At 45.7% G+C, this 27,289-nt stretch overlaps 1 protein-coding gene across 3 annotated transcripts in view; it reads left to right on the top strand.

The window, feature by feature from the left end:
- Window positions 1-27,289, top strand: part of ZBTB2 (zinc finger and BTB domain containing 2) — a 68,185-nt gene that overhangs the window by 25,599 nt on the left and 15,297 nt on the right. For all 3 annotated transcript variants that reach the window (XM_069608136.1, XM_069608134.1, XM_069608135.1), the window contains one exon: window positions 5,723-5,904. In XM_069608136.1, coding sequence (XP_069464237.1) covers window positions 5,732-5,904 — 173 coding nt within the window. In that variant the 5' untranslated portion in view covers window positions 5,723-5,731. The remainder of the gene's footprint in view (window positions 1-5,722; window positions 5,905-27,289) is intronic.

Here is a 27,289-nt window from a genome sequence, read left to right as displayed (position 1 = left end):
GACAGTGGGGCGCAGACGCATGATGGGGGGGTTCCCGGCCGATTGGCCACTTAGCGGGCAAGGGCATTGCTGAAGGTGGCTAGAGTAGTTATGATATACAATAATGTAGATTTGGATGCATTATCCCTAACTCCTGCCCCCTCAGCACCGTCATATTGGAACAGTAGGAGAAGAGCTCTGTATGGAACCCCATGTGTTGTTCCTATACCGCATTGAGTTTGAGAGATGATATGCACTCAAGCTGTACCGAATGTTCCCTTGCACTGAAAGTGTGGAAGGATGCAGTGTCAAAGGATGTCCGCACGCACCATTGAACATCATGGAGCGCTGGGTGAAACCTGATGATAGCAGAGTGATGTCATAAAGCAAATATACAGGGGCCATACTGAAACGATATGAAAATACTTGAGAGACAATGTAACTGAAGTGACAAGAGAAACATGTTCGAAATAATAAAAGTAATCATGAATCCAAAGTAACCTGTTGACCAATAAGTGTAAATACGCAGTAACGCAAGGTGGAAAAGACATATAGAAGCTTGCTATAGAGGAATATATATAATGTGGCTAGGATGATCATAATTTGAAAATGGACGTCTGCTTGTGTCAAGATTCAGTTCCCTCAGAAACCGATCAGGGTTGAAGAGTCCAGAGACGCTGGAAGAACATCTTCTTGTGCAAAATAAAAGTGTGTATGTTGGCTTGGAATCGAGCATGCTATTTTAAGGAATAGCTGCAAAGCACAAAGGCAGGCCGACTGATAAGCCATGGACGAGACATATTTCTCTTAGATTAAAGAAGAAGAAAACATCTGCAGGAGCCAAGTATTGGACAAGTGTATAAAAATACATGATGGAGTGAGCAAGTCTCTAGAGGCCAAGAAGAGCAATGACACTCAGTTTAATGATATATGTCATTTATAACGCGCATATACTCAAGTGTTTCAAGGCGCGACGAGGCAAGGTGGGGGGCAGAGGGAAGACATACAACGATCTTACTAGGTCAGGTGACCTTGAGATCGCACAAGTGCAGGAGAGGAGAGGAAGCAACGAGGAAGGTCTTGAGGTGCTTCCGGAACCGGAAATGGCTCTCCTCAATTTTCAGAGAGGCGGGGAGGCTGTTCCAAATCAAATAACAATAAATAAGAGGTCGACGTGGACACAATTCATGGTCTCTTGCATGTGACTCAGAAGTCGAAAACAAGGGCTATTCATTAAAGGCATGGTCTAGTAAAACATTTTATTTAAAAAATAGATAGGCAACATAAAAAAAAATACTAGCATTCTCTTTTTTAAAACTTCCTATGTAAAATTTTGAGCTATTCAAGCTCAAAATTCGCAAAAGCAAGCACATGGGCGCATCCATTTTGTGAAATGGATGCCCTCCTGTGCTGGCTTTTGCTTTTGCGGCACTAATGAAGGAAAAGCCAGCCAGCTGTAGTAAACAAAAGCTACCGCTGGGTGGCTTTCCCTTCATTAGTGCTGTACGCGGAGGACGGGGACCGGAGACCAGAGCAGGAAAGCTGCAGCTGAATCTCGGTAAGTGCTATTTATTTAAAAAAAAATAATAAGCACTAGCTGGGGTTTTATTTCTTTATTTCTAAGTTTTCCGGGCTGGAGGAGCCCGGAAAACTTAGAAATAAAACTGCAGCTTTAAAAACGTATTTATGTTTGCGGTCGCTTTTGAAGCGACCGCAAACATAAATACAACGTTATTGTGTTGGAAAACTCTGCGGTTTTTCTTTCCAAGTTTCTCAGGCTCCTCCGGCTCAGAGGATCCTGAGAAACTCGGAAAGAAAAACAGCAGCGTTTTCCAACACAACCGCGTTGTGTTTCTGCCTGAATCTGCTTTCCCATTTGGGGCTCTCCGGCTCCCCCGAGAGCCCCAAATGGGAAAGCAGATTCAGGCAGAAACAACGCACCACTGCGGAAAAACAACTGCGTTGTTTCTGCCTGAATCCCCACAGGGAGCCCGAGAGCCCCAAATGGGAAAGCAGATTCAGGCAGAAACAACGCAGGGGCTTGAGAGCCCCAAATGGAAAATCAGCTGTAGGCAGAAACACTACGCGGCATGTAAACACAACGGCGTTGTGTTTCTGCCTGCTGTGGCTTTCACTTTGGGTCTCCGGTGCTCCCCTGGGAGCCTTGATTGAACATAGTGATGTGCTTTCACTCCCTTGAATGTCCGAGAACAGAGAGCAGACTACAAGGTCAACTACAGTTGGGAAATGTTGGCTCATGGCCTGACTGATGAGAGATGATGGACTAATTTGGAAAATGAGGAGTAATCTGATGTGATTCAAGCACCCGGGTTTCATTTTGTTTGTGCTGCTAGCTGAGCCGAAAGTCCAAGGTTGGTGATCAGTAGGTCTATGGAGCAACCTGCTATACAATGTTGCATATACCAATCTGCTGCCATTTTGTTCAAGGTATGCCTCCCAGATGAGAGACAGACAATAGTGTACTAACCCCTATGTATTCTATAAGAAGATATGTTCCTCAAACCAATCCCTCCTTCTAATACAGTATGCCACGTATGATTGTTAGGCAGAAACCTGTGCAGTTCCCTTAGGGACCACTGCAAAAGATTTAAGACTACAGGTGTTGGCAGTAAACCCACTTGGTAGCAGTCTGTACCACCCAGATTTACCTGGTAGCTGTGGCTGAGCAGTCAGACTTCCCTCAAGAAGAGTTAGGGAGTATGCAAAGTATACTCAATAGGCACTCCGATACAATAATACAAGCAAACACTGACCAGAGCTTTGGTATCAAAGTATATAATTATTTATTTAAAAACACACAGTAGAAACACTCCAGCACTCTTATTGTAAAATATTCTAAACACAGTTACTATTATGATATATACACCCCTTTTTCCCTATTAGAAAATCACAGTAAAACACCACTTATTTTCATACAGAGGTGAGCGCTTAACTAGATTGCACTCTAATAAGTTTGTGAAAAAAAAGGGGGGGGAAAGACAGAATATGAAAAGGTACACGACTCTACGATTCCAGAACACTGTTAGCAAGGCAGAGAGCAAAAAGTCACTGGTGAGCCAAAGTCCAAAGGCTGGGCCCACTCTTAGAGAGAGAGCAGAGCACAAATGCGCCCAAGATCACACAGTTACACTAGGCTTAGAAAGTCTTGCAGAGGGTTCAGAAAAGCGTTTAGAGAGGCTTAGAAAAGTTTAGCCAAGGTGTCCCAGGCTAACCCAGGTTCGAAAGCCGGGGGCTAAATCTACCCCGTACAGTCGGTAGCAAGGGAAGCCAGGCGGGACACGGTACCTTAAGTGGGAAGGATCCTCCAGCGGTGGCAGTTGTTCCTGGTAGTGGGTGCAAGTTGCGTCGTTGTGCAGGGGAAGAGAAGATCTCGACTTGGAGGAAAGATGAAGGTCGTTGCACTACCAGGGCAGAAACCAGCCGCAGAGTTTTCCGGTTAAAGGTGGTACCTTTGTCTCGCGGTCGTGGTAAAACGTGGTATCCCAGTTGCCGGGGTGCTTGGCACGGGCAAGGCAGCCACGAGATACGTCGGGAAAGCGAAAAGACGGTGAAACTGGTTATCCCCACCAGTTAAAGGAAGAAGACTCTCCGGCGGGAGATCTCCTCTGTTGTTGGGGAAAAAGTGGTGAGACGGTCCAGCAGGGCTCCACCGGTAGTGGTGTCGTGGCAGGTCGGCTCAGCTTCTCCCTCATCGGATTCTTAGGTCTTGTGGCGACTTCTGAAGTTCCAGTCCGCAAAGCCTTGCTTTTATGCAGCAAACCCCCAGTCACTCAGCCTAGCTGTCACTCAAACATGCTTGGGCCAATCAGGACGGAGTGCGACTTGAGTTGCCTAGGCAACTCAGTCCAGGGTGCCTAAATTCCCCTCCACCCCTCCTAAGTACTCCAGACATAGTGGCACCACTTTGGAGGGCTTCTGTGGAGAAGCCTGCCAAAAAGTGGAACAAAGGGCTCGACTTGGGTTGGAGTCACAGAAGAGAACACAAACGCCATTTTAGAATCAAGTTTTGGCAAAAAATACCAACCGGAGAATTAATATTAATTAAATAAACCGGCAGTATGTTCGAGGCTACCGCAAATAATTAAATAAAGATAGTAGCCTAAAACAATGGGAATTCCCATAGGAAAATATTCGCGGTTGAATATAAAAAGTATCCACTGCCACCAGCCAAAACTCGATCAGGGGGGACGGAGACGTGCCCCCTCGACTAACAGACCCTGGGGCAATCGAATTGCCCCAGCCAGTACGTCCACAATATGATTGTTTGGTACTGGTTCTGTTCAGAATTTAAGACTAGTAAAGTCAATGGTGACTTTACATGCCCTGGGAGACAGTAGTCAGGCCCAGGGTATGGAGTCTATACTGGGGGGTCACTATGACACCCCTGTGTTACTGCACTGAGGGTGCTGTGTAACACATATCACCAAAACACATGAAACCCTATGGAGTAAAAGACCCCATAGCCCATTAAACACTTCTAGATCCAAAGAAAACACACTCAAATCATGTCCAAGAGTGAGGGTAAAAGAGTCTCACTCTTGGCAGGAGAAAAAAATAAACCCCAAAAATCCAGCAAAGCTGCTGGGGGACTGACTAGGTTAGGAAATTCAGCCTAAACAGAGAATTCTCCCTAACAATGATGAAGGCATGGATGACGCATATTGGGCTATAAAACCTCTGTGTGTAATCAAGGTTGTGTATATATGCAAGCATCAGTCCAATGTCTGCCAGTTCAGCCCACGTCATTAAATTGAGAATAAAGTAGTACTTTGCAGTATTCTTTGAGTCTGCCTGGTTATTTAGTCCGAGATCTTTATTGGTAATGCCATCTAGCACAAGAGATGCTTCAAGGTGCTAGAGCACAATAGCAATAAAAATAAACTAATGTAACCAAAAAAAGGAATTTATGTAGCAGCACACGAAAACAAACCCAAAATAATGGTCATTTATTGTTTCTAACTTACCCATAACTGCGCTACCACTATGAACTGCTCATGATGCCACAAAATGATTTGGTACTCAACCAAACTTTGAATAGAGCTTCAAAAACGAAAAATACATAAACAAATAAAGTGCTTATTTATACTTCGTGCGAGGGCCAAGAGAAAAAAATACTTTCTATTGTTTTACATCTCATGTGAGGAACAGCAAAACATACTCTTATCTAAATAGAAGAATCAATTTTCCAAGGGAATTGCCATATGAGGCTAGGTCATGATCAGTAATGGCAGTGGTTGAATTTTCTTGTGTTGCAACCATAATGTTGCTTTTCTTTTCACGGAAATGTATAGCTTTTTTATGGGCCAACTGAATCACAATGACCTTGTGATCAAAGTTGTGTTCAATGAATAAATGTAATTGCACCTTAGCAGGTTGGGAATCGTGTTATTAGCCGCTCCCTGCAATATTAGAGCAGCATTTTAATATTGTTTTTTTAGCACTAACCTTGCGTGTGGCAGGAGTTCACACCTGCATGCTTTTATCTGGTTGATTTTTCAATATTCTGATTGTTTTTCAGTAAATAGCGCAACAATTGTGTATTGGATCGCCAAATGTAATATTTTCAAGAAGTACTTTTATTTTTTCATATGTGGAATTTGCACACAGGGTCTGGCTCTGCATACCTGTCATACCTGTCTTGTAGTCTACAAATATGAAGCTTCTGTGCACTGGGTGATCTTGACATTTTGCTGGCATTCAAATGACTTTATTTGCTTTACAGCTTGCAAATATGGATTTGGCCAACCATGGACTTATTCTTCTGCAGCAGCTAAATGCTCAAAGAGAGTTTGGTTTTCTCTGCGATTGCACGGTTGCTATTGGTGATGTCTACTTCAAGGCTCATAAATCCGTCCTTGCCTCATTCTCCAACTACTTTAAGATGTTGTTTGTTCATCAGACCAGGTAATCTTGAAAAAATGCCAGCTAATGTAAGAGTTGCTAAACAAGGGCAAACCTGTGATTTTTGTTTTAGGGTTCATTAAAAAAAAATGTCATCGTTGTAAAGCTCCTGGGCATAAACTACTAACAATATTTTTCTGACTGTCTCCACTTCGTAGATGAAAAATAGTTGTATTTAATATGTTACAAGGCTTCCCAAGCAGGAATATATCTGGTGTGATTTCAAGATATGAGGTGTAATCTAAACTAAAATGTAATAGCCTGCTGTCTGTTGCACCTACATCTTGACTCTCTCCTATTGCCAAGTGTCAAGATGCTGCATTGCTATGGTGACTTTTAAAACAAAGCTGTGCATACCTTGGTATTGTACATATCACCCCGACACATCCCAATGAGTAGCTGTGCTCCCTCTCATGTTGACCATTAGCTTTGACATGTTTATTTTGCCTATCTTAGTGTAACTTACCTTCTCCTTTGTGTGGCCCCTACACCTCATTCTCTCCTTCCTCCTTTTCTTTTTTCCACTGTCCTTTCAGCGCAGGAGCATATACCATGATTTCTAAACGCGTGTCCTGACCCATTGTCTGTTTGCATCAGCTGATTCTAATAGATACTGCCCCACCTACCACAGAAAATGGTGACCTAGACCACGCTTGATATTTACCTGCTTTCATCACTTCAAGGTTCTCGCTGAGCTGTGTTAATACAAGGCAGAAGCGTCAGATCTGACCGTAACCCATGTTTCCATCCTTCACCAAGGGCACAGATGGGGTAAATCTCAGTGACCAATTATCTGGCTCTGTACATGGACCATCTCAGCACTAAGGTGATGGTCTGAAAGCTGTAGGCTGAACTTGTGGGCCGTTTCCGAGCTTGGGTTTTCTAATTCTGGAAGCATGCATGAATAAAGTAACTTGGGCAAAAGTTCACGGGGTAACGCCATCCTTTCTCCATAAATCCGACACCTGCTTCTCCCTTATCTGGTCTTCATGTTCCCCCGGATTGATTTGCCTCAGATGAATCCTCTGTAAATGTCTTTCCGGCTGTAGTTAAAGCTCCTTATTGACGTGCTTAAAGGGTTGAGCCCTCCTTGCCTCCCATCTCACCTGTACTCGGGTCCGGTCTGCTGCCTTTTGGCTTTCAAAGTCGAGTTCTCCCCAGCCAAAATCCTTTTTTCAACCCATGTAAGCCAAATAAGTTGTGCCTTGAAGTCTGTGCTGCTGAGCAGATTTAGTCTTTCATTAGAGTGTCCCCAAGGTCGCGCCTCATGCTAGAAATGTAATCGGTCTCAAATTGTCAAGTAAGGCCATTCAGTGGAGGGTCCAACATAATTATTCTCCATTGTTCGCCTTCTGTTCCAGTTAACTGGGTCACTTCTCCACTAGAGAATCTGGTCTGGGATGCTCTCCTTCCTCTGGCGAAGTCCTTATTTCAGCCATGTTTTCTCATCTTTGTATGATGCAGTGGTTTTGGAACTATTACAAAGATCCATGTGATCACTGCAAATATTTTACTGCAAATTACAAAAATGTCAAATTTCGTCCGTCCCCTCTTAAACCCATATATACACGGGGGAGAGCACCCACAAGACTCCCCATGCCACTCCACATCTATTATTTACTTTACCCCACCCTCCAGATAAATATGGGGTGAAATTGGAATGTCGAAATTCAAATGTTTTGCATTCGCAGTTGGTATGCGCAGTGATGGGTGTATACGGTATTGCAACACACACTCTTTCCTATCTTACACTGATTCTGCCTACTAAGAGCAGCTGCAGAAATCCATTTCCCCCAAGGAGTGGTAATTGTAGACTGGGACTGCAAAGCAGACCTGATAGCTAGCCGCCAGCTCCGCTACAGAAGTCCTGATGTCTGTTTTTCAAGTTTTCATTCTACCGTCACTTCAGATGCTTTAGGCTTCAAAGCTTAGACACCTGTTCTATAGCCCATGAACACCACCGTTACTGCTGAGCTGGTGGCATTCAAGCCCACTTAATCTACATCTAGGGGACCAAGGATGGAGGGGCTGGGGACACATGGTATGGGAAAGGTTGAAAAGCAGGACAAGGCCATTCATTCTTTCAAAACAATATAAGGCCCCTACAGCACTGCAATTGCAGATCTGACTCTGCCTTTAAAACATGAAGGGTTATTTGCGAGGGATGCCTTCTAATGTCAACCCTCTCACTTGCAAAGGGAAGGTATCCAGCATGCCTGTTACATGCCGGTAGAGATAAGAGAAATTCACCAATAAGGCAAAAACGGCATGAGATGTGTTACTGGAAAAGCCCAGTGCAGAGTGGTAATATCCAGAATGGCCTATTGGGGCATGTTGCAATCAATATTTATTAGGTGAAGCTAGTTTATTAATGGAAGCCTTGTTAATTTGTGATTGAGGGAATCTATAAAGGGAGCCCTGACCTCCCAGAACTAATACCACCACAAAACATTTACAGTAAACCGAGAGCGCTTGAAAGTAAGCGTATCTCTACAGGTTTAGTATTGGTTTATACTCGAATACAAGTGGTAAAAGGCGAGCTAGAGCCCTTGGGCACTGAAAGGCAAATACAAGCACTGCTCCACTTGAAGCAAACTCACTACAACAAAGGCAATACGTTGTACATGCCATTAATCCTACTGGCTGAAAACCAGGACAAATATTAACTTTATATGCCTGCAGGAGTCTGTAAAAGAAACGCCACTCTTGTACGATCACACGATACTCAAAACACTGTATGCTTATGTTGGAATGCTCAAATGATCTGTCGTAGGCCAAATGGTAAGAGGAAGTGGTACTTCCATGTTAGAGTGAAGTGAGAACAATTGGAGAACCCCATTACTAGGAAAAATTACCTTCATGATGATTTTCGGTTCCCTTAGTTCTTGCTATCCTTCCTTCAAAAACTGGTGATGATGTGCCCCCCACCCCACCAAGAAGGCCACAAAGTATGTGTCTGTCCATTTAAGACTTTTCAGAATGGACTTGCCACATCTCTCTCTATACTGGTCACACCCTGAGAGGTTCACTGACCACTGCTCCTTGTTACATAGATTAAGTGCCGTACATTTGAAGCAAGACATGCTTGCAGCGATATAAGGATGGGGAGGGGTGTTAAGGAGGGAGTGTAAGAAATGAGAACAAGATTCATCTTTAAGGTAATTTTCCCTTCAATTCTGCTATGCCGTTTTACCAAACTTGTTAGTGTCCATAATCATACCCGTAGAAGGTATGACCGCATATGCCAACTAGGCCCAATCAAAGAGATGGCTTTCTAAAGGAAGCATCCATGGAGTAATGAGGGAGGCCCACGTGGCTGCCCTGCACATTTCTAAAGTAGGGCAGTGTCTCTGAAAAACCACTGATGCTTGCTGTGCTTTGGTGGCATGTGCATAACGTCTTGAAGGATCGACATTTGCTTGCAGCTCATAGGAACAAGAAATGCAGGAAGCAATGCACCTTAATGATGTGCGTCACTAACTGCAGGACGACATTGAAAAGATGATCTGTAGTTCCGAATGGTTTTGTTAAGTTCATTTTAAAAGCTCTTTAAATGTTCAAGTTACGAAGTGATTCTTCAGCCGAGGAAGCATGTTTTCTAGACAGAAAGACTGGGCAAATTATCTATGGATTGGTATGAAATAATTAATTTCGAGATAAAAGAAGGAACTATGTGAAATGCATATTTGTCCCAGTGAAAAACAATATGAAGGTCTGTAGAGGAAAGAGCTCAGGTTGCATCTACTTTTCTGGTGGATGCTACAGCCACAAGACAGTCGTCCAGGATGGGGCATCTAGGTTGCAAGAATCCATACGGTTGAAGGCATTTGCGAAGCCAGCACAAAGTTTAAATCCCATTGAGAAGCAGGATTACTACAACGTAAAGATATATGGGGACAGCAAAGTGGCGCATTATTGCCTCATTTTAGAAAAAAATGAAAAATGTCTTTGTGAATTTAGAAATGTAGTTATGGCTGAAAGATAGTACTTGAGGAGCCAAAGAGGATCCGTGCACTGGTCAAATAGGTCATAAACGTCATGGCCCTGTCAAAGCAGAAAAAAGGGAGTAATTGTTTATGCCACATCCCAGTAACTCATGCAAATCCATTTGCTTTTAATTGTGTTTGTGCTTCCTGCAGCCTTGATTTTTTATTTATATATTATTATTATTTTTTTTTTTTAAGAATGTCTTCATAAATAAATTCATAAGTGGGCATCAACGGATTTTCTGGTACCCAGGTTAGCAATGGTAGTGAAGGCAGGATAATGTGCACCTTCTGGCTGAATAAGGAGATATTGTTCTGGAGGGAGTATTATGAACTTGTCGCCTGAAAGCTGGAGGAGACCAAAGTCAACAATGACGGTTACAGCAACCAAATCATAATCCTCATCATTCTTAATTCCTCGACTGATTATGAACATCCAAAAAGGTCTCAGACTTTGAGGATTCATGGAAAGATATTCTTGTTTTTGTTAAAACAATCCATAAAGGGAACAACTTCTAGAGAGTAAAGGCCAAGGTAAGGTGCCTATAGGCATTATGGTGTGTGGAAAATAAATCTATTTGTAGATGACCCAGAGTTTGAAAGCCTTGGGCCACTGAAGGTTTGAGGGTCCACTCTTGTGGCGTGTGACAAAGTCTGCTGTGCTGTTGCTCTTTCTCACCAAATACACAGCCAAAAGTGTCAGTGATGTTGAAGTGCCAGGTCCCAACTCTCTATTTCTAAGTTGCAGGAATAAAGGGAATTGGTATCTCCTTTGAACTTTGTAGTCCTATTTGATCACCTGAACAACCTTGTTCTGGTGTTAGGCAAGGAAGCATTTCCGCGGTAGAAGGATAGCTTTTAAGAAGTACATTTGATGGAAAAATGTCTTGAACGACCCACAGAATGTGTCTTCATGCCCTGACAATAGTCTCCTATCAAATTCCAAGGAATGCGGTTTGGTAGAAATATAATGAAGGGGAGACTGGAAAGAAGACTCCTTTTTGAAGATTCTGCTCCTGATCTAACCATGGGATAGACTAAATTAACAAAGCATGAATAGAACTGCTCTGAAAGTGAGATTCAACTGACTGGCCCCAGACTTTGCCCCATACCATTACAATTCTGATTTTGTGTGTATTCCAACAGGAAGCAATGGGGCCTTGAAGTCTATGGAAGCACCATGTTGTGGTGAGCGTATGGTTTGAGAAATGCAGGATAGCATTTTCAATGGATGATATGCTGACTTTCAGAGGAAAGGCTTTCCCATTTGGCACTTTCAAAGAATGCTTCAATGAATGTAGTCTTCCTCATGGCCCAAAGGACTGCCTTTAGAAGGTTTCTGGAAAAACCACAAGTCTGTCATGGTGTTGAATACGGCAAGATTTAATGGCTGGTTGAAAGGCGCAGATGTAATCAGCCCTCGTCTGGCTGTTGGTAAATATTTACACCTGACTGTTTTAGATGTACTGCTCTGACAAAAACCAAATCCTTTGCAGACGCTTAGAGAGGCATTCAAACTGTATTATTGATGGTGAACCTTCTTGTGCTCTTCAATAACCGAGCTATCAAAACAAGATCTTTGAGATCCAGTTGTCTATCTGCATCTCGTCCAAAATCTGAGGCAACTTTACCATGTGAAAGACCCCCATGAAAACAAAACTGGTTTAGATTTCGTAAAATCCAGAGTGGGTCTAAGCTCTGATTTCTTCTTGGTGACTATTTTGTTTAATTCTAAGACAAGTTATCCTGCTACGGCCCTGCACAGAGGATCTTGCAGAGCCTTACAGTTCAAAAGGGGAGGGGTGAAAAGAAGTTGAAATATTTTCAAAACAGGATAGACCAAGGATGGCACAGTAGTTGGTCAGGTTGGATTAGGTGCGGGCAAAACAGTATTGGAGGCTTTTGGAAAGTGATGGTGGAGGGTGCGGTACAGATGTGGTGTGGTAGGATGTTCTATGCTTTGGATGCCCACTGGGTGAATGCTTGTTTATGTGAGCAGCTAAGTTTGCAGAGGGGAATATGTTGGGGATCTTGGTTGGCCTGTTTTGGCGGGTAATGGGTTTCAGTTTGTTGTAAAGGTAGGATGGGGTGTTGAGCTGGATGGCTTTGAATACAATGCATAGTTCTTTGAAAGCAATTCTCTGGACTATGGAAACCCAGTGGAGCTCGGGGAGAGAGATGGGGTGTTGGGTGGGTACAGGATGAGTCTTGCTGCTGGGTTGTGATCGCTTTCAGAAGGGTGAGGGTGATGTTGGGGAGTCCAGTGAGGATTGCGTAAACCAGTTTGGACACAACGAGTGCTTGTAATGTGGTGCAGAAGTAGTCCAGGAAAAGGATGTGTCTTGTTTGGGAGTTCTAGTTGTAGGGTGCATGTTTTGGTAATGGCAGCTATGTAATGTGTAAAGGATCGGTGGGGACTGATGGTGAGTCTCTAGGTATTTGACGGGTGTTGAGAGGCATATGTGTGGGTTGTCTATGCGGTGTTCTTTGAACTAAGGTGAGGTTGGGTTTATGCTTGAGCTGGGGGTGCAGTAGATTCAGAGGTATTCAGTTTGGATGGGTTGAGTTTGAGTAATGCGCGTGGCCATTCTGGTGGTGAGACAGATTTTGAGGGGGAGGAGAGTAGGAATTGTATTTGAGTGTTGCCTGCATATTGGTCAAAATTGATGTTGTGGTTGTTTAGTCTGTTGGTTGGATTCAACACATTGGTTGAACAGGAGGGTAGATAAGGGGTGTCTTGTTGAACACGTACCGGACTGTGGGTGGATCAATAGGATGGCATGGAGACAGTGTGTCCTGTCAGTGAGGAAGGAAGGAGATGAACCAGTCGAACAGTGCTTGAGTTTCATCCTATGAGATTGGATATTTAGAGGAATGGTGTTGGTGGTGTTGAAGGCTGCCCGAGAGGTTGAGAACTACGAGAAGGTCTGTTTGTCTTTAGAGAGTGAGATTTTGGAGCTCATTCAGGATGTGAAGTGTGGCAGTCTTGGTGCTGTGGCCGGGTCAAAATCCTAATTGGAAGGGCTTGAAGAGGTTGTTTGTGATGATGTGCTGTTGGAGTTGGCTTTTGACGAAGCATTCCATGATTTGGGCGTGTATGGCAGGATAGTGAGGGGACAGTATTGTTCAGAGAATATGGAATCATGGGATGGTTTCTTGAGGAGAAGGAGGGTGCAGAGGGGATTGTTTTTTTTGTTTGTTTGTTTATTGATTTTGTATGGCGCGCCAAACCCAAAGGTAACTGGGCGCTACAGAGAACAGGAAAACAAGATTGCTTAACTACTTAATTACAAGGCACAGTATAAATATGAACATAACATCACAATAAATCAGTTACAGAATATACATATGTACAGTCAGGTTCATAGGTGTTGATTGATCAATAGTTAATCTCGGGGGTCATTAGAATGTAGCCATTTGAGAATATTCTCTCTAAAGCTGTAGTAAGACTGGTCTGTTCTAATGTCAAGTGGGAGAGCATTCCAGTATTGGGCTGCATTAACTGGGAAGCTGCTGCCGCCTGTTCTTTTTAGTCTAAATTTGGGAATTTGTAGGCTATAGGAGTTGACAGTTCTGGTGGGGCGAGTGGAAGTTTTTCTCACTATTCTTGCTGCCAGGTAGGGGGGGCAACGTTGTTAAGACATTTAAAGGTAAGTGATGCTGTCTTGAGTGAAATTCTGTCACAGATTTTGAGCCATTTGTGTTCTCTTCTATAGTTAGAGATATGTTCTTTGGAGGGAAGGTTGAGGGCAGTTCTGAGGGCATTGTTTTGTAATTTTTGAATTTTGTCAATGATGTATTTGTTGGCTCCCAAGTACAGAGCATTGCAATAGTCAAGTTTGGAGAGTATTAGGGCATTGGCAATGATGATGCAGCTAGCTTGGGTGAGGAAAGCTCTACTTGCCCTATGAGCTTACAGGTGTAGGCCGTGAAGGATGCTGAGGAGTTAACTTGTCTCTGTAGTGTTAGGGCCGAGTCAAGGTGAAAGCCTAGTTTTTTCACTGTTTTGGCAACTGTGATTATATTGCCATCGATGTTAAATGCTGAGTAGTTGGGGCTGAGTTTTTTTAGATTGGCAACGGATCCGAGGAGCAGGATTTCGGTTTTATCATCATTCGGGCATAGTCCATGTGTGGCCATCCATGCCTGAATGATGCGATATATTACCAAGGCCATATCAGAGACGAAATTGCCCGAAAGGGGAATGAGGATCTGAGTGTTGTCTGCGTAATTTGTGTAGGTGACACCCAGTCTGTCCAATTTGTCAAATAGGGGCTTGGTAAATATGTTGTATAGGGTTGGCGAGATGCAAGAACCCTGGGGTACACCGCAAGTTATTTTGATAGGGTCTGCTGATGCCGATGAGGAGAAAACTCTCATTGTGCGGTTCTCCAAAAATGATTGGATCCAGGCTATGGCCTCGTTTGAGAAGTGGGTGGCCGATGCCAAGTGTTTCGCACAGGACTGTGTGATCCACCAGGTCAAAGGCCGCCAACGGATCAAGGAGGAGTAGCATGCAGTGTTTCCCTTGTCATTGAGTTCATCAATCTGTACTTTAAGATCAATTAAAGCTGTTTCTGTTCCGTGCTGCGGTCTGAATCCTGATTGGCGGGTACCTAGGAGTTGGTTAGTTTCAAGATATTGCTGGATTTTCTAGGTATGCTACTCTGTCTATTATCTTGAGGAGGGGTGGTACCGTGGTGATAGGCCTGTAGTTAGTGGGAATGGCGGGGTCTGGAGTTTGCTTCTTGAGGAGATATACATGTGAAAGACATGAGTTGATGGCGTTGACCCAGTGCGTAGCCATGGTTGTGGTGCAATTTGATGCGGCCTGAGGTGGGCATGTGTCATCCAGGAAGTGTGCTGGTTTTGTTTTGGCTATGGGGATGTCTTGGTCGATGGAGTGGAATGTGTCCCATCTGTTGGAAGGTATCGGAGTAATGGGTTGAAGTGCAACTGCAGGTGGGAGGGATTGTCTGATGTGTATTTTAGAGTTGAAGTAGTCCATGAGGAAGTTGCATAATGAGGTGAATGGTAGTTTGGAGAGTGATTTTAATTATGTTAAAAGGTATAGTGTTCGTGGAGGTATTGGGCGGCTTTGGCGTTCGATGGGTTGTCCATCATATTTTTGTAGCAGCAATGTTTGAAGGGTGCTCTGGTGGACGGGCATTAGTACATTTGCCAGGCTCTTTCAAGGTGGCTGGTTTCCTGTTGGATGGAGAGGAGGGAATTGTTGTACCATGGATTGTTGAGTTGGTTGTGGATTCTTTGTGTTTTGAGGGGGGCATTTTGGTCTACTGTCTGGTCGATGGTGGGGTGTGTTTGAGGTGGATGCTATGAGTGGTGTGAGTGGTGTGAGGGCTGCGTTTGTAATGTGCGAGTTGTGTGACAGGTGGTGTGTGGGTGTGTGTTGTGGCAGAGTGAGAGAGATGGGGGATCATAAAGTGGTCAGACCATGATACCCAGGTTCGATTTTTGCAGGAAATCAAAACCTCCACTTTGTTGCCAGCTATGTGTGTGAGGTTATAGGAAAGGTGTAAATTGAGGGACTATCTGGGTTGAAATCACCAAGGTAGTTGGTGCGGGTGGAGCTGTGGTTGTTGGTGGTGAAGTCGGACAGTTTGGTAGTTGGGATTGGGTGTTGAGGCGGTAAATGAAAGTGGATGCATGTGGGAGGTTGGTGCAAAAGAACGAAGCAACTCTTTTCTTTATATGTCTTGTTTTCCTTTTGCTAATAGCATGTTTTTATGCTGCAGTTATGTCATTGTAGGTATTGTTGGAAATTCTTTTTTAAGGGTGGAGCATTGTAATATCTTCCAAATTCCTTTTATGTTCTAATTCTATGTATGTGGCGCCTTAAAACAAAATTCAGAAGTAGACTTATTCTGCAGTTATGCTTCCAAGTATCATTGAGTTATAACGTGGGGCCGCAGACTTACTTTGCATCTCTTCTGTTTGTTGTTTTAGGATCAGAGAATTCTTTGTTCTCCTATGACGTTGGCTGAAAAGAAGCGTCTCAATGTCTGAGCATGGATATAACCTGTCTTTGGAATCTCTTATGTCCAGGCTCTCCCTCCTCCCAAAGTGGTTGGGTACGCCTGCATCCACAAGCGGGTCGGAAACATCTGGCTTAAAAAGATAGCTGGCCCTTTAACTTGAAGTTGGTGATACTACGTCGCACCAAGTGTGCGTGCCTACGTGCACCGGCCCCACACCTCACCCTTGCATCACCAACTGCTCACAACCAGTTCCTACTTTCCGTCTACTGGGCGGGTCAGAATTTGCTGCGCTGCGCGACTCCCCCTTTTTCTGGGGCATTACCTCTTAGCTGTCCATCCCATTTTCCATGCAATTGGTTTGTCTTTTTTCATACAACGCAGTGCCTCCCTCTGATCTATGCCGTTTACTACGGGATTGAAGCAATGCATCCATTCCTTCGTAAGGACCAGAAAAGAGGCTGTCATTGGTAAGAGGGGGGCCATAACTGCAGGTGGGGTACGTGTTTCGGCACCCACGAGAAAACCGCCACCCCAGTTCCAGGGTATTAACAGGACTGTTTGGGGGAAACCCTAGGTGCTTACACCTGAGTACCTCCTGGTGGGAAAACGTTAGCACCTCCTGGTGGGAAAAAATAAGTACTTCCAGGAGGATCTGAAAAGATCCACCCGGTACCAGAAGATTTGTTCTCCCTTTACAAAATCACTGCAGTAACAGGGAAGAGCTCATCTGCCTCAGCTAGCCGAACGGGCAAGAGATGCCAAAAACAGGCAAAAGCCTGCAGGGTTGCTTCAGTACCAACTGATTCTCCTGTGCCTACATCCATACCGAAGTTGGCTACCGCAGTTAATTCTTTGATTACATCGGCACCGAAGAAAAATTGGGTTTCCGTTTCAGTTACTGCAGCTGTCATTGCCTCCGTAGAGAAAAGGTCACATAAGAGGCATAAACATTCTTGTTCAAAACTCAGTACCAGCCTCTCCAAAGAGGCACAAACAAAGAATCTTCTAATGCCCATTACAACTTCGGGACCAGAGAGTCAAAATGAGCATATCGCTCTAATTTCGGACTCTTTGATTCTTCAAAATACTTCACAGCGCCTCCTAAAGAATGTTTTTGTGCTCCAGTGTGGGCAAATACTCCAGAAATTGTTACACATTTTTGCCTGAGAATGAGGACATTTTGGCAGAACCTCTTCAGGTTCCAACAGCTCATTCGGCTTCACAATTGGTGTTAACCAACATACAGATACCCAGATCTGTTGTACTCCATATATACAATCCTGCTCAACAGGATTGACTCTTCAACATCTCCTTTGAGACTAGAAGAAACCCAAAGCAAACCTTCATAAATGGCTAACGATATGACCAACATCGTCCTTGTGACTATGTCGTTGGATCCCTTTCTGGAAGTTTAAAATGGATCCTTCTCTGCCTTCACGGGGAACGGATCCCAAAGAGCCAGCTCCTTTACCAACACCAGCTTCAATTGAAGGGGAGGGCACTGCTCCTCCTAATAAGGAACAAAAGGTGTTGAAAGACACAGATGATGACACTTCATCTATTTCTCCTTCCAAGATGTTCTGTGACATTGTGGCAAAGGCCATGCAGGCCTTACAAATTACACCAAAAGACATACCCAAAACTGCAGGTGTCTTTGGAAAATGTCCTTCTCAACAGACTTAAGTCCCCTCTTCCTATGGAACTGTTCGTTATACAGCAGGGCTTGGCTCATTGGGGGTAAGCCCCCAACTCTGCTCATATTTCAAATCCTTGTACACTAAATAAGTGCCTAAAGATGAACCCTATTTGCTCATGGGTAATCTTCCTGCACAGTTTGCTGTGGTTTTAGCAGCTTTAGGTACCATTTTGGATACAAATTCCAAGGCCTGGGAGGCATAAGAGGGGGAAAAAATCATATGCCATTGCTTCTCTTCAGCTCAGACAAGTCAACTCAGCCATTGTCTTGGCAGGTTTTAATATTTTAAATTGGGAAAACCTGGATCGTTTCACAGAACTGCTTCCTCAAGAGGTCGCTGATGAATTTTCCTTCTGGGTCTCAGAAGGAAGAGAAGCAGCCATTCAACAAGTTCAGGTTGTTAAAGATTTAACGGACACCACAGCAAGGACAATTCTCCAGCATGGGGTCTGGCATGGGTTCACATGCTCATGAATATTCCCAGTTGTTACGCTGGGAATCCTCAGTAAAAGAAAAAACAGTTTCACTTTCACTCTAAAACTGTATTCCTCCTCTAAACCAATGGCGGTCCTCTGGATCATACTGCCTCCCCCCCCCCCCCCATCCAGTGACAACCCTCTCCCTAAGCCCTGCCTCTGGCAGCCATCTTCAGATTTTTATTGCACGCTTCAGTGTTGGGATTCCTCGAGTTGCTCTCTGAACTACATGTATGTTTTTTCCACGAAAAGTTCAATTTTGTTTCCACCAGAGCCTCTTTGCTCTTTTCTCATCGGCCGATAACGGGGACCCGTTAGTGAAATTTTGAGCCCCTCAAGAGTGAAAATTCTTTGAAGTTTCTCAAAGGCCACCTGGGCCCACTTCGCGCTCTCTGACCATGACAGAGGAGAAAAATGAGGGAAGGACCCTCTTCAGACTCTGCACCAAATGCGTGCTACGAAACGTCTTCGTAGAGGACAAGCATCTACAATGTCTTTACCTCCTTGCAGTCCGGGTGCAGGCAGAAGAGTGCGAGCTATGTATGGGCTTCTCAAAGAAGACAACGAAAAACAGGCATAGTAGGCTGGCGGCATGGCTCAATTCAAACAAGGCCCTTGCTCTGAGCAGGGTCCTGCCTCACCCAGGACCGGCCGGTCCGAAGAGCGGTCTCCCTCTGTGAAGAGATCGAAGTCCTTTGAAGTTGCCCCATCCGTGGGGATCCAAGAAAAGGCCAAGAACCGCAAGTCTGATCCCATCGGGTTCGCCGCTTATGCAGGTCCCAGGCTGGATAGGCCGCAATCAATATCACCTTTAGCTTCCCTAGATATTCTACCATTGAGCTCCTCCTCAAAGAGAAATCAGGAGAAATCAGATAAGCTTAGGCCGGAGGAAGAGAAGAAGGCCGCATTGCCCAAGCAAGCTTAATTAGCGCAGCCAAAGTCCTCGTCGACCACTTCGTCGGCACCTACTTAGACGGCCACTGCAGCGGTAGGTGCCGATCCTACGAGGGTGGCTCCTACAGGCCAAAGGGTCCTGCCTCCAAGGGGTGACATGACCGCAGAGGCAGCAGCGAAGACTGCAGGCGCCCCTGGCGTAGGCTGGCGGGACCGGTTCAGATCTCGGTTCAAAATCCTTAGGGAGGAAAAGGGGCAAGGGCCTAGGAGGCTCCAAAACAGCCCTCCAGTGTTGAGGTTCAACCGATGGACAGAGAGTGCGCGGTGCAAATATCCTTTAACATTAACAAATCATCCATGGACTACGACCAATAGTCCGTCCATACGGTCAACGAGGACGACGGTGGCACAGGGCCTACCGGTCCATTGTTCCCTTTGCAACTGAGGGATATATCAATGGACATCCTGTCGAGACTCCACACCCTGGAGACAGAGATCCAGCAGAGCTTACCCCTAGCACCGACAATGGTGGTGCCGTAGGCTCCTGACCAGCAACTGCGGAAGAAGATAAAGCGTCATCGGACGCCTCCACATCAGCCTCCTCCCCACTTCAGGCTCCAACTCCACCAGCTGACAGAGACACTGGCATGGACACAGCCGCGACTGCCACGGGAACCGACGAAGATGAGGACTTTGTCAATGAATCACTGCACCTGGACGCCCCTCCGAGAGTCCCTCCACCAGACGAGGTTGGATCCTTCCACTATTTCCAGGGCCTCTAAGCTGTTCCAGCTACTGCCTGGTCAACCAGGAAAGAGGGCTTCTTGTGTCAGCAATGAGAGTCCAAGAGGAAGACTATCATGGAGGGGCCCTTTCTGGATGACATTTGTGAGGAAGGCCTAGACCTCATGAATAACCCATGTTACAGCTCCAACCAAGCGAGACAGGTAGTAGAAGAACTATAGTGTGCTGGACTCTGCGCCCAAGTGATTGAGGTTGCAACCGTTGCCGGACTCTGTAGTGTCGGCTCCCGCAATGAAACGCTCGGCTAACCCAACTTCATCGTCATCGGCCCCCCGGACATCGAGGGGAAGACGATGGACGCCATGGGAAAGAGAGTGATTTACATGGCGGCATCCACGATCAAGGTGGCTAATGCTCTGGCCATCTTGGCTCGATATGACCGGGAGCTTTTGTACAAGCTGGACCCATCCTGGAATTCCTCCCCGACGACAAGAAGATGGAAGCCCTCGCCCTCTTTCATGGCGTCGGACCAAGCCATTTCGGTGGCAGTGGACATCGCTGACACTGGTTTCTGGCAGATGCGAAACAGTGGGTCTTCGTCGGCAGGGATGGATGAAGGCCACAAACCTTTGGCAGGACAATGAGGTGAAGGTGCTGAACATGCAATTTGACAGGGAAAATCTGTTCCGCAAGGCTGTCGCTGAATCCCTTCAAGCCATAAAGACGGTTACGGAGATGGCCTGTTCCCTTGGCACTCTTCAACCGCATTGCTTGTCTTATTTTCGCTCCTCCCAGGGGTAAATCGAGCAGATCAGCCAATGGATTCTCCTCATACAGACAGCCTCCTCGATCGTCCATGCAGGAAGCCTACAGAGGTCGCTCCCAGGCCTACGTCTACGGAGGTCAGCATTGCCCGTAGGGAAGGGAACCTGTGCCCACAGGCCTCAACCGGCCGGGACGTCGATTTCCCCCACTTGTGTGGAGTTCCAACGCAGGTGCCAACGCAGGTGCCCTTGTAGCCCGGCGGTGTCTCGTCAGGAGCTTCACATCCCTCAGCTCCTGAAAGAAATATGAGCCATATTATGGAAAGTGGCGATCAAGCTTGTTCCCCAACGATTCTGGGGCTTCGCAGTCTATTCCAGATACTTTCTGGTAAGAAAGAAGATGGTGGGGGGAGGGTGGGGGGGTTGGGGAGGTGGAATTCCATCATGGACCTGCGCCGTCTGAGAAATTCAGGATGGTCACATTGCAACCCGTGCTTGGCCAACTGGAGGAAGGGGACTTCTTGACGTCCTTGAATCTAGAGGACGCGTTCTTCCATGTCCACATCCACAGGAAACATCAGGAAAAGTTCCTACGGTTCGTGGTGCAAGGCCAGCACTACCAGTTCAGGGCCGTTCCATTCGGTTTTAATTCGGCCTGAGAGTGTTTAAAAAATGCCTGGCCCCGGTGGGGGCCATCTGCGTCTGCAACACATGCACGTATAGTCATGCCTGGACGATTGGCTGATACGCGCCCGCTCGGGGGAGCTAGCCGACTAGCACACAAAGGAGACCGTCCGCCTACTGACAGAGCTGGGGTTCTCCGTAAACTATCCAAAGTCCTGCTTGACGCCATCACAGAACGCGCTGTTCCTCTGCGCCAGACATAACACAGTGACTTGCCTGGCTTTGCCCTCGGAGGAGAGGCTAGAAGCTATTCAAGTGTAGGTGCAACGTCTGTCGTCGGTGAAGAGGGCCACAGTGCGGGCTATCGAGTCATTGCTGGGAATATCATGCAGCTACCTCGTCCGTCTCTGCAGGTTGCAGATGCGACACCTACAGGAATTCTTGGATGCATGTTGGATACAAGTGTTCAGGAGTTTTGCGGACAATATACCTCTCAATGAGAAGTTCCGGCAGGCGATGGAATGGTGGAGGGTGCGCTCCCACATCGCCCAGGGTATGGGATTTCAGACACTGCCGTACCAGGAGACGGACTCCTCTCTGGAAGGTTGGAGGGCTCACAACAGACGTCTACACGCCAGAGGTCTGTGGCTTCCAGAGTAGAAGGATCTGCACATCAATGTCCTGGAGCTACGGGCAGTGTTCTGGGCTCTCAAGTCTTTCCTGCCGTCTCTGAGGGGCAAGGTGGTTAGGATTTTCACGGACAACACCCCATGTTATACATCAGGAAGCAAGGGGGAACTTGTTTGCCAGCGCTCTCAGGGAAGCTCAGGACATGTGGCACTGGGCCATCGGTCAGGGGGTGTTCCTCGTCCCTCTACACTTGGCAGGCATCAAGAACACCATTGCAGACTCCCTCAGCAGGGAACTGCGCTCCTGCCACGATTGGGAACTTCTGCCGGGCCACCTGAGAGCCCGCTCGGACCGAGCAATTGCTGCGACAACGGCGTTCATTTCTGGTGTGCCCCTGCTCGACATCTGCAGGGCTGCGACATGGAGGTCCACTCATACCTTCACGAGGTTCTACTGCATCGACAGAGATACCAGGGAGGAGTCCACAGATCCGGCCAGGCAGTGCTACGCAACCTGTTCGCCTGAGGTGAGTCCTTATCCAGGGATAAGTGTTGATTACTTATGTTGAGCCTTGCCACCTCCCGTGGTTGTGTATTGTGTACTACTGTGTATTCGTTATTCATGAGCATTAATGCCAGACCCTATGCTTGAGAAGGAACAAGTTACTTTCCTGTAAATTTTGTTCTCCAGCATGGGTCTGGCATGGATTCACATGCTTACCTTCCCTCCATACCCGCTGCGGCTCTTCTGGGTCATACTGCCACTTTGCGTGCTTACCAAATCTGAAGATGGATGCCAGAGGCGGGTCTTAGGGAGAGGACTGTCATTGGATGGGGATGGGGGTGCAGTAGTAGGGTGATTAGTTTAGAGTAGAAATATAGTTTTAGAGTGAAAGTGAAACTGTTTTATTTTACCGAGGATTCCCAGCCTGATGATGGGGAATATTCATGAGCAGGTGAATCCATGCTGGAGAACAATAGTTATAGGTAAATAACTTGTTCCTTACAGGCGCTGTCTGCATGTGTAGACACACTTACTTGGCAGCCACTTCATTCATCAAGACGTTCAGGATAAGGTTTTAGACCTGCCTTTTGATGGCAAAACGCTGTTTGACCCTTCCACTGATGTGGTTCTTCAAAAATGCAAAGCTAGCATTACTGCGGCTTAATCACTCAGTTCCATCTCAGTGACGGCCTTATCAGAATTTCAAATCCTTCAAAGCAGGGAAATAGTTCTTCGGCTTCCACTAAATCCTATTTTTCCTCTGTTACAAAGAAGAGATACAGGCCGCAGCCGTAGTCGGGAGTTATTTCCTCAACTACCTCTTCTCAAGTTGGACTTCCATCAGGGGATATACGTTCCAACTGCTCCAATTACTATCAAGGAGCATACATCCCCGGTAGCAGGAAGGATTTCCAGTTTTCTTCATCAATGGGAAAACCTCACCCAGGACGTATGGGTTTTAAATATCTGTTCAATTGCCTCCCTTTCTGACTCAATTCAGCCTCCAGGGTCTTCACCAAAGTCCTGTGGACTTTTGCAACTCACCTTCAGTTGAATGGGGTGCATCTATATCCATATCTGTTGGTAAGGTTAGGTAACCCGGAAGGAGACTGCGCCCAATATTCAAAATTGAAATATATTTATTGTTGTACAAAGTGCCCTTTTATGATAACACGTGTTTCGGTCTACCATAAGACCTTTTTCAAATCAGGGCTATTATCCTTCGAAGTCCTCTAATGCCCCTGTGTAGTTTTGGCAAGTTTGTTCCATATTAAGTTGGGTTAGATCCCTTGACTCAGTCTCCGCGTCTGATCGCGTACCGCAAAAATCTCGAGGGCTCGAAGGATAATAGCCCTGATTTGAAAAAGGTCTTATGGTAGACCGAAACACGTGTCATCATAAAAGGGCACTTTGTACAACAATAAATATATTTCAATTTTGAATATTGGGCGCAGTCTCCTTCCGGGTTACCTAACCTTACCTACATTCCTTTTTTTGGGGGGGTTTTCTTGGCAAAATCCTAATACCCGGTGAGACGCGACCGTCGGCATACAACACAGCTATTTTCTAATAAAAGGATAAAACCAGCAAGAATATGTCGCCAAGTTAGACCAAACCGCCATAGCCAAGAGTTTTTTGGAAAAACTATATCCATATCTGGACGATTAGCTTTTAAAAGCATTATCTCCAGAGGAATTGTAACAGAAGACGCAACCGACATGTGAAACGCTTAACAATCTGGATTTTTCAGTAAACCAACACTCATTCCTTCTCAAAGGATTCAGTTTCTTTGAGCGGTATTGGATGATACTCAAGAAAAGGCCTTCCCACCATCAGAATTGGGTGCCTGCAATTCAACAATTCATTTCTGTGTTCAAAACACATCAACTTCTTTCGGCATGGTGGTTCCAAAGACTTTTGGGACTGATGGCGTCTTGCATCAATCGAGTACCGTACGCAAGGCTACAAAAGAGGACCATTCAGTGGCATCTAGCCACCAACTGTAACCAGCTATTGGATTCTCAGGATATGAAAATTCCAACCCAGAGTCGCGTTCAGGACTCCCTGATATGGTGGAACAATCCGGAAAACCTATTGATCGGATTTCCCTTTTGAGCTCCTTCATCAGATGGTGCTTACAACAGACTCATCAGGAGTACGGGTGGGGAGCCCACTGTCAAGATCTGACGGCTCATGGTCTTTGGTCAGTCCAGAAAAAGAGAGATCATATACATTTCTTGGAACTAAGAGCGATTCTTAATTTTTTATGCTATAAAATCCTTTTATTCCCTCCCTTCAGGGAAAGGTGGTCAAAATACTTACAGACAATACCACTGCAATGTTTTATGTCAACAAACGGGGGGGGGGGGTGGTTGGAGGGGACTCTGTGTCCTCGCAGACATATGGTATTGGGCTATGGAGAACCACATTTTCCTGTTGGCGTTCCATCTGAAGGGAAAGAAGTAGTCTTGGTGGACAAGCTCAGCAGGCTAGAATCTGCTCCACAGGAGTCGGAACTGAAAAAGTCAGTCGTGATGATTTTCCAAAAGTGGTGCCATCCATCGGGCGACCTCTTTGCCACACAGTACAATGCTTTTTTTTTTATTTTCTTTTTTTTTTTAAACCAAAAGTGGTTTGATTTCCATCTATATCAAGAAATCTTCCTTCCTGTTTTTCATCCCAGGCTGCATTTCCGTGGCTGAGGAAAGCCTGCATAATAACGCTTTATTTAACTAAACCATTTGGGAAATCAGACCATCTTTTTATTACTAATGGTTTTCCTTCCCCTGGTAATAAAGCTGCCAAGGCTTCTGTTGCGGGTTAGGTTGATTTTTGTATCGCAAAGGCTTACGATGTGAAGGGGCTCGCGGCTCCGCAGGGACTTTGGGCTCATTCCACAAGAGCCAAGGCATTATCAGTAGCCTTTATTAGGCATGTCCCCATCCCAGAAATTTGTAGAGCTGCTACTTGAGCTACTCACCTCGCTTTTTGCAAGCACTAAGCTATGGATGCATCCACCAGGAAAGATGCCAAATTTGCCCAAGAGGTGCTCCGCAACTGGTTTGCTTGAATTGCGTATATGCTGTCTCCTCCACTCTTGTCCATGTTAAGGCTCTTTAGTCTGGTCCCAACCAGTTGAGAAGGAGGCATAGCCAGGATGTAAGAGAAATGAAAACGTGACCTTCTTAGTGCAGGTTCTCCCACCTTCACAACACCCACCAATCATCCCCATTTAAGCATATACTTGAATTCAACCGTCAGTGGTGAAATCGGGAACTGCAACTTCAAGTTTCTTATAGGGGCAGCTATTTTTATTTTGCACAGCTTTTTCCAGCCTGTATCTTGTTCATATTTGCAGTTGGCTGTTGCGATTGCTGGATTGAGAGAATAGTTTACTGGTAAATGCTCCTGACTGTATAAATTTCCTCCATGCCTAAGCATTTTAGTGATGGTTCACAATCACAGATGTAAATTGTATTCTGGGGTGAATGGTATCCAGTAGGACTGCTAGTAATTTAGAGTTCCGTACCCAATGGAAAAGTATGTGATTAAAAAAATAATGCAACTATTTGTTTGCACTAGTGTCCTTGCTGAGCCCATCGAGGTGGCAGATATTTAAAGAAAGATGCCAGAAAGCTTTAGAATTTTGTAAGGAGTTAAATAAAATAAATGGATTGCATGCAGAAACATTAGATATGCTTAATAGTTGTCCCTTTACTGCTTACATACATTCCCTATGAGTTATTTAAATGTACATAGTTTCCACGTCTGTATCATAGCAACAATATTTTTATGTTTATCTTGTAAGGTATACACAATCTACTACATATGAGTCTCCCAGCCTCGCTCTTACACATTTAATACGGTTTTAATAATTGATTGAATTATTCTTTTATTAACCTTTCTGATGTTTGTTAATCTGCTTAGAATCACATCCTGTGCATAGTCCGACATCCAGTGGTCACTGCGGAGTATTGCATCTTGTTTTTCGAAAGTCGAAAAGGGGACGTCGACATAGGCGTGTCTGTAATACTATCCCTATAGTGACGTGTAGTGTACCCAAAATCCCTCACCCGTCGAGGTCCCTCTGACCTTTTTTTTTTTCGCCCAGAATACTGGTCGCTTATGCGGAGCTTGTAAGATACATTGCCATTTACCATTTATTCGACCCTTGGTCGATTTGTTAGTTATTGTTTAAATCCAACCGCCTCCTGCCCTCTTTCGATGGCCATTCAACTTCTCTGCCAAGTCAAGATCTTCGGCGGTGGTTTCGACGGAGGCGATCCTATCGGCTCTGCCGAACACGTGGCCCGGCTTCGCCGGCCTACACAGTAGGGAGAGAGGGGGTTGTTGCGGACATTTCTGTTTCTTCTAGAATGCCTTTCCCTTTCTCCCCCTTTCCTTCCATGTCGTTATCACTGATTTCATCCTCAGCTATGGAGAGGACTCCTTTTAGATTTTGCCCTCGTAACGGCAAATTTCCGTGGAAGGGCAAGCATAAGCGGTGTAACCGCTGCTTACCCCTCAACCACAATGAGGCCGGCTGTGTGGCCTGTAAACTCCATCGTCCGAAAACTTTAAAGGAATGCAGGATGGAAAGGTGGGCAGTCTACGGCATGTAGAAGGCTGAGTCCTCACCCACGGCGGCCGCTGCCGCCGAGTGTGACGAGGGGGATAGTGATAACGCTACCTCCGTAACAGAGGTTGTTGACCACCTATCAATGGAGCGCTCCATCGCGTCTGTCCCCGGCCCCGAAAAGCTCGGCTCCGGCCCTACTTATGGGGATGTACACCCCGGCGATGCTGACGCACACGAAAAAAATCACTAAACACACAACCCATGGCCATTCGTCGAGTAAATCGTAGAAGGCCTGAGCGCCAATGGAGACGCCGAATCAACCGGCAGCCTCCACCGACCGTAAGGGTCGCCAGCCCTCCCCGCAGCCGCATTCGCTCCTAGCAACTGGCCATCTTCAAATAAGGGCGCTACTACCAAAACGTCAGTCGAAACGCCTCGTAAGAAGGTGTCTGTCGACGGTAAGGTTCCGGCTCCACCGAAAACTATTCACGA

Source organism: Ambystoma mexicanum, chromosome 4q, assembly GCF_040938575.1.
Source record: "Ambystoma mexicanum isolate Mex_15411 chromosome 4q, UKY_AmexF1_1, whole genome shotgun sequence".
Taxonomy (NCBI): Eukaryota; Metazoa; Chordata; class Amphibia; order Caudata; family Ambystomatidae; genus Ambystoma; species Ambystoma mexicanum.
This window is presented reverse-complemented; position numbering and strand designations above follow the sequence as displayed.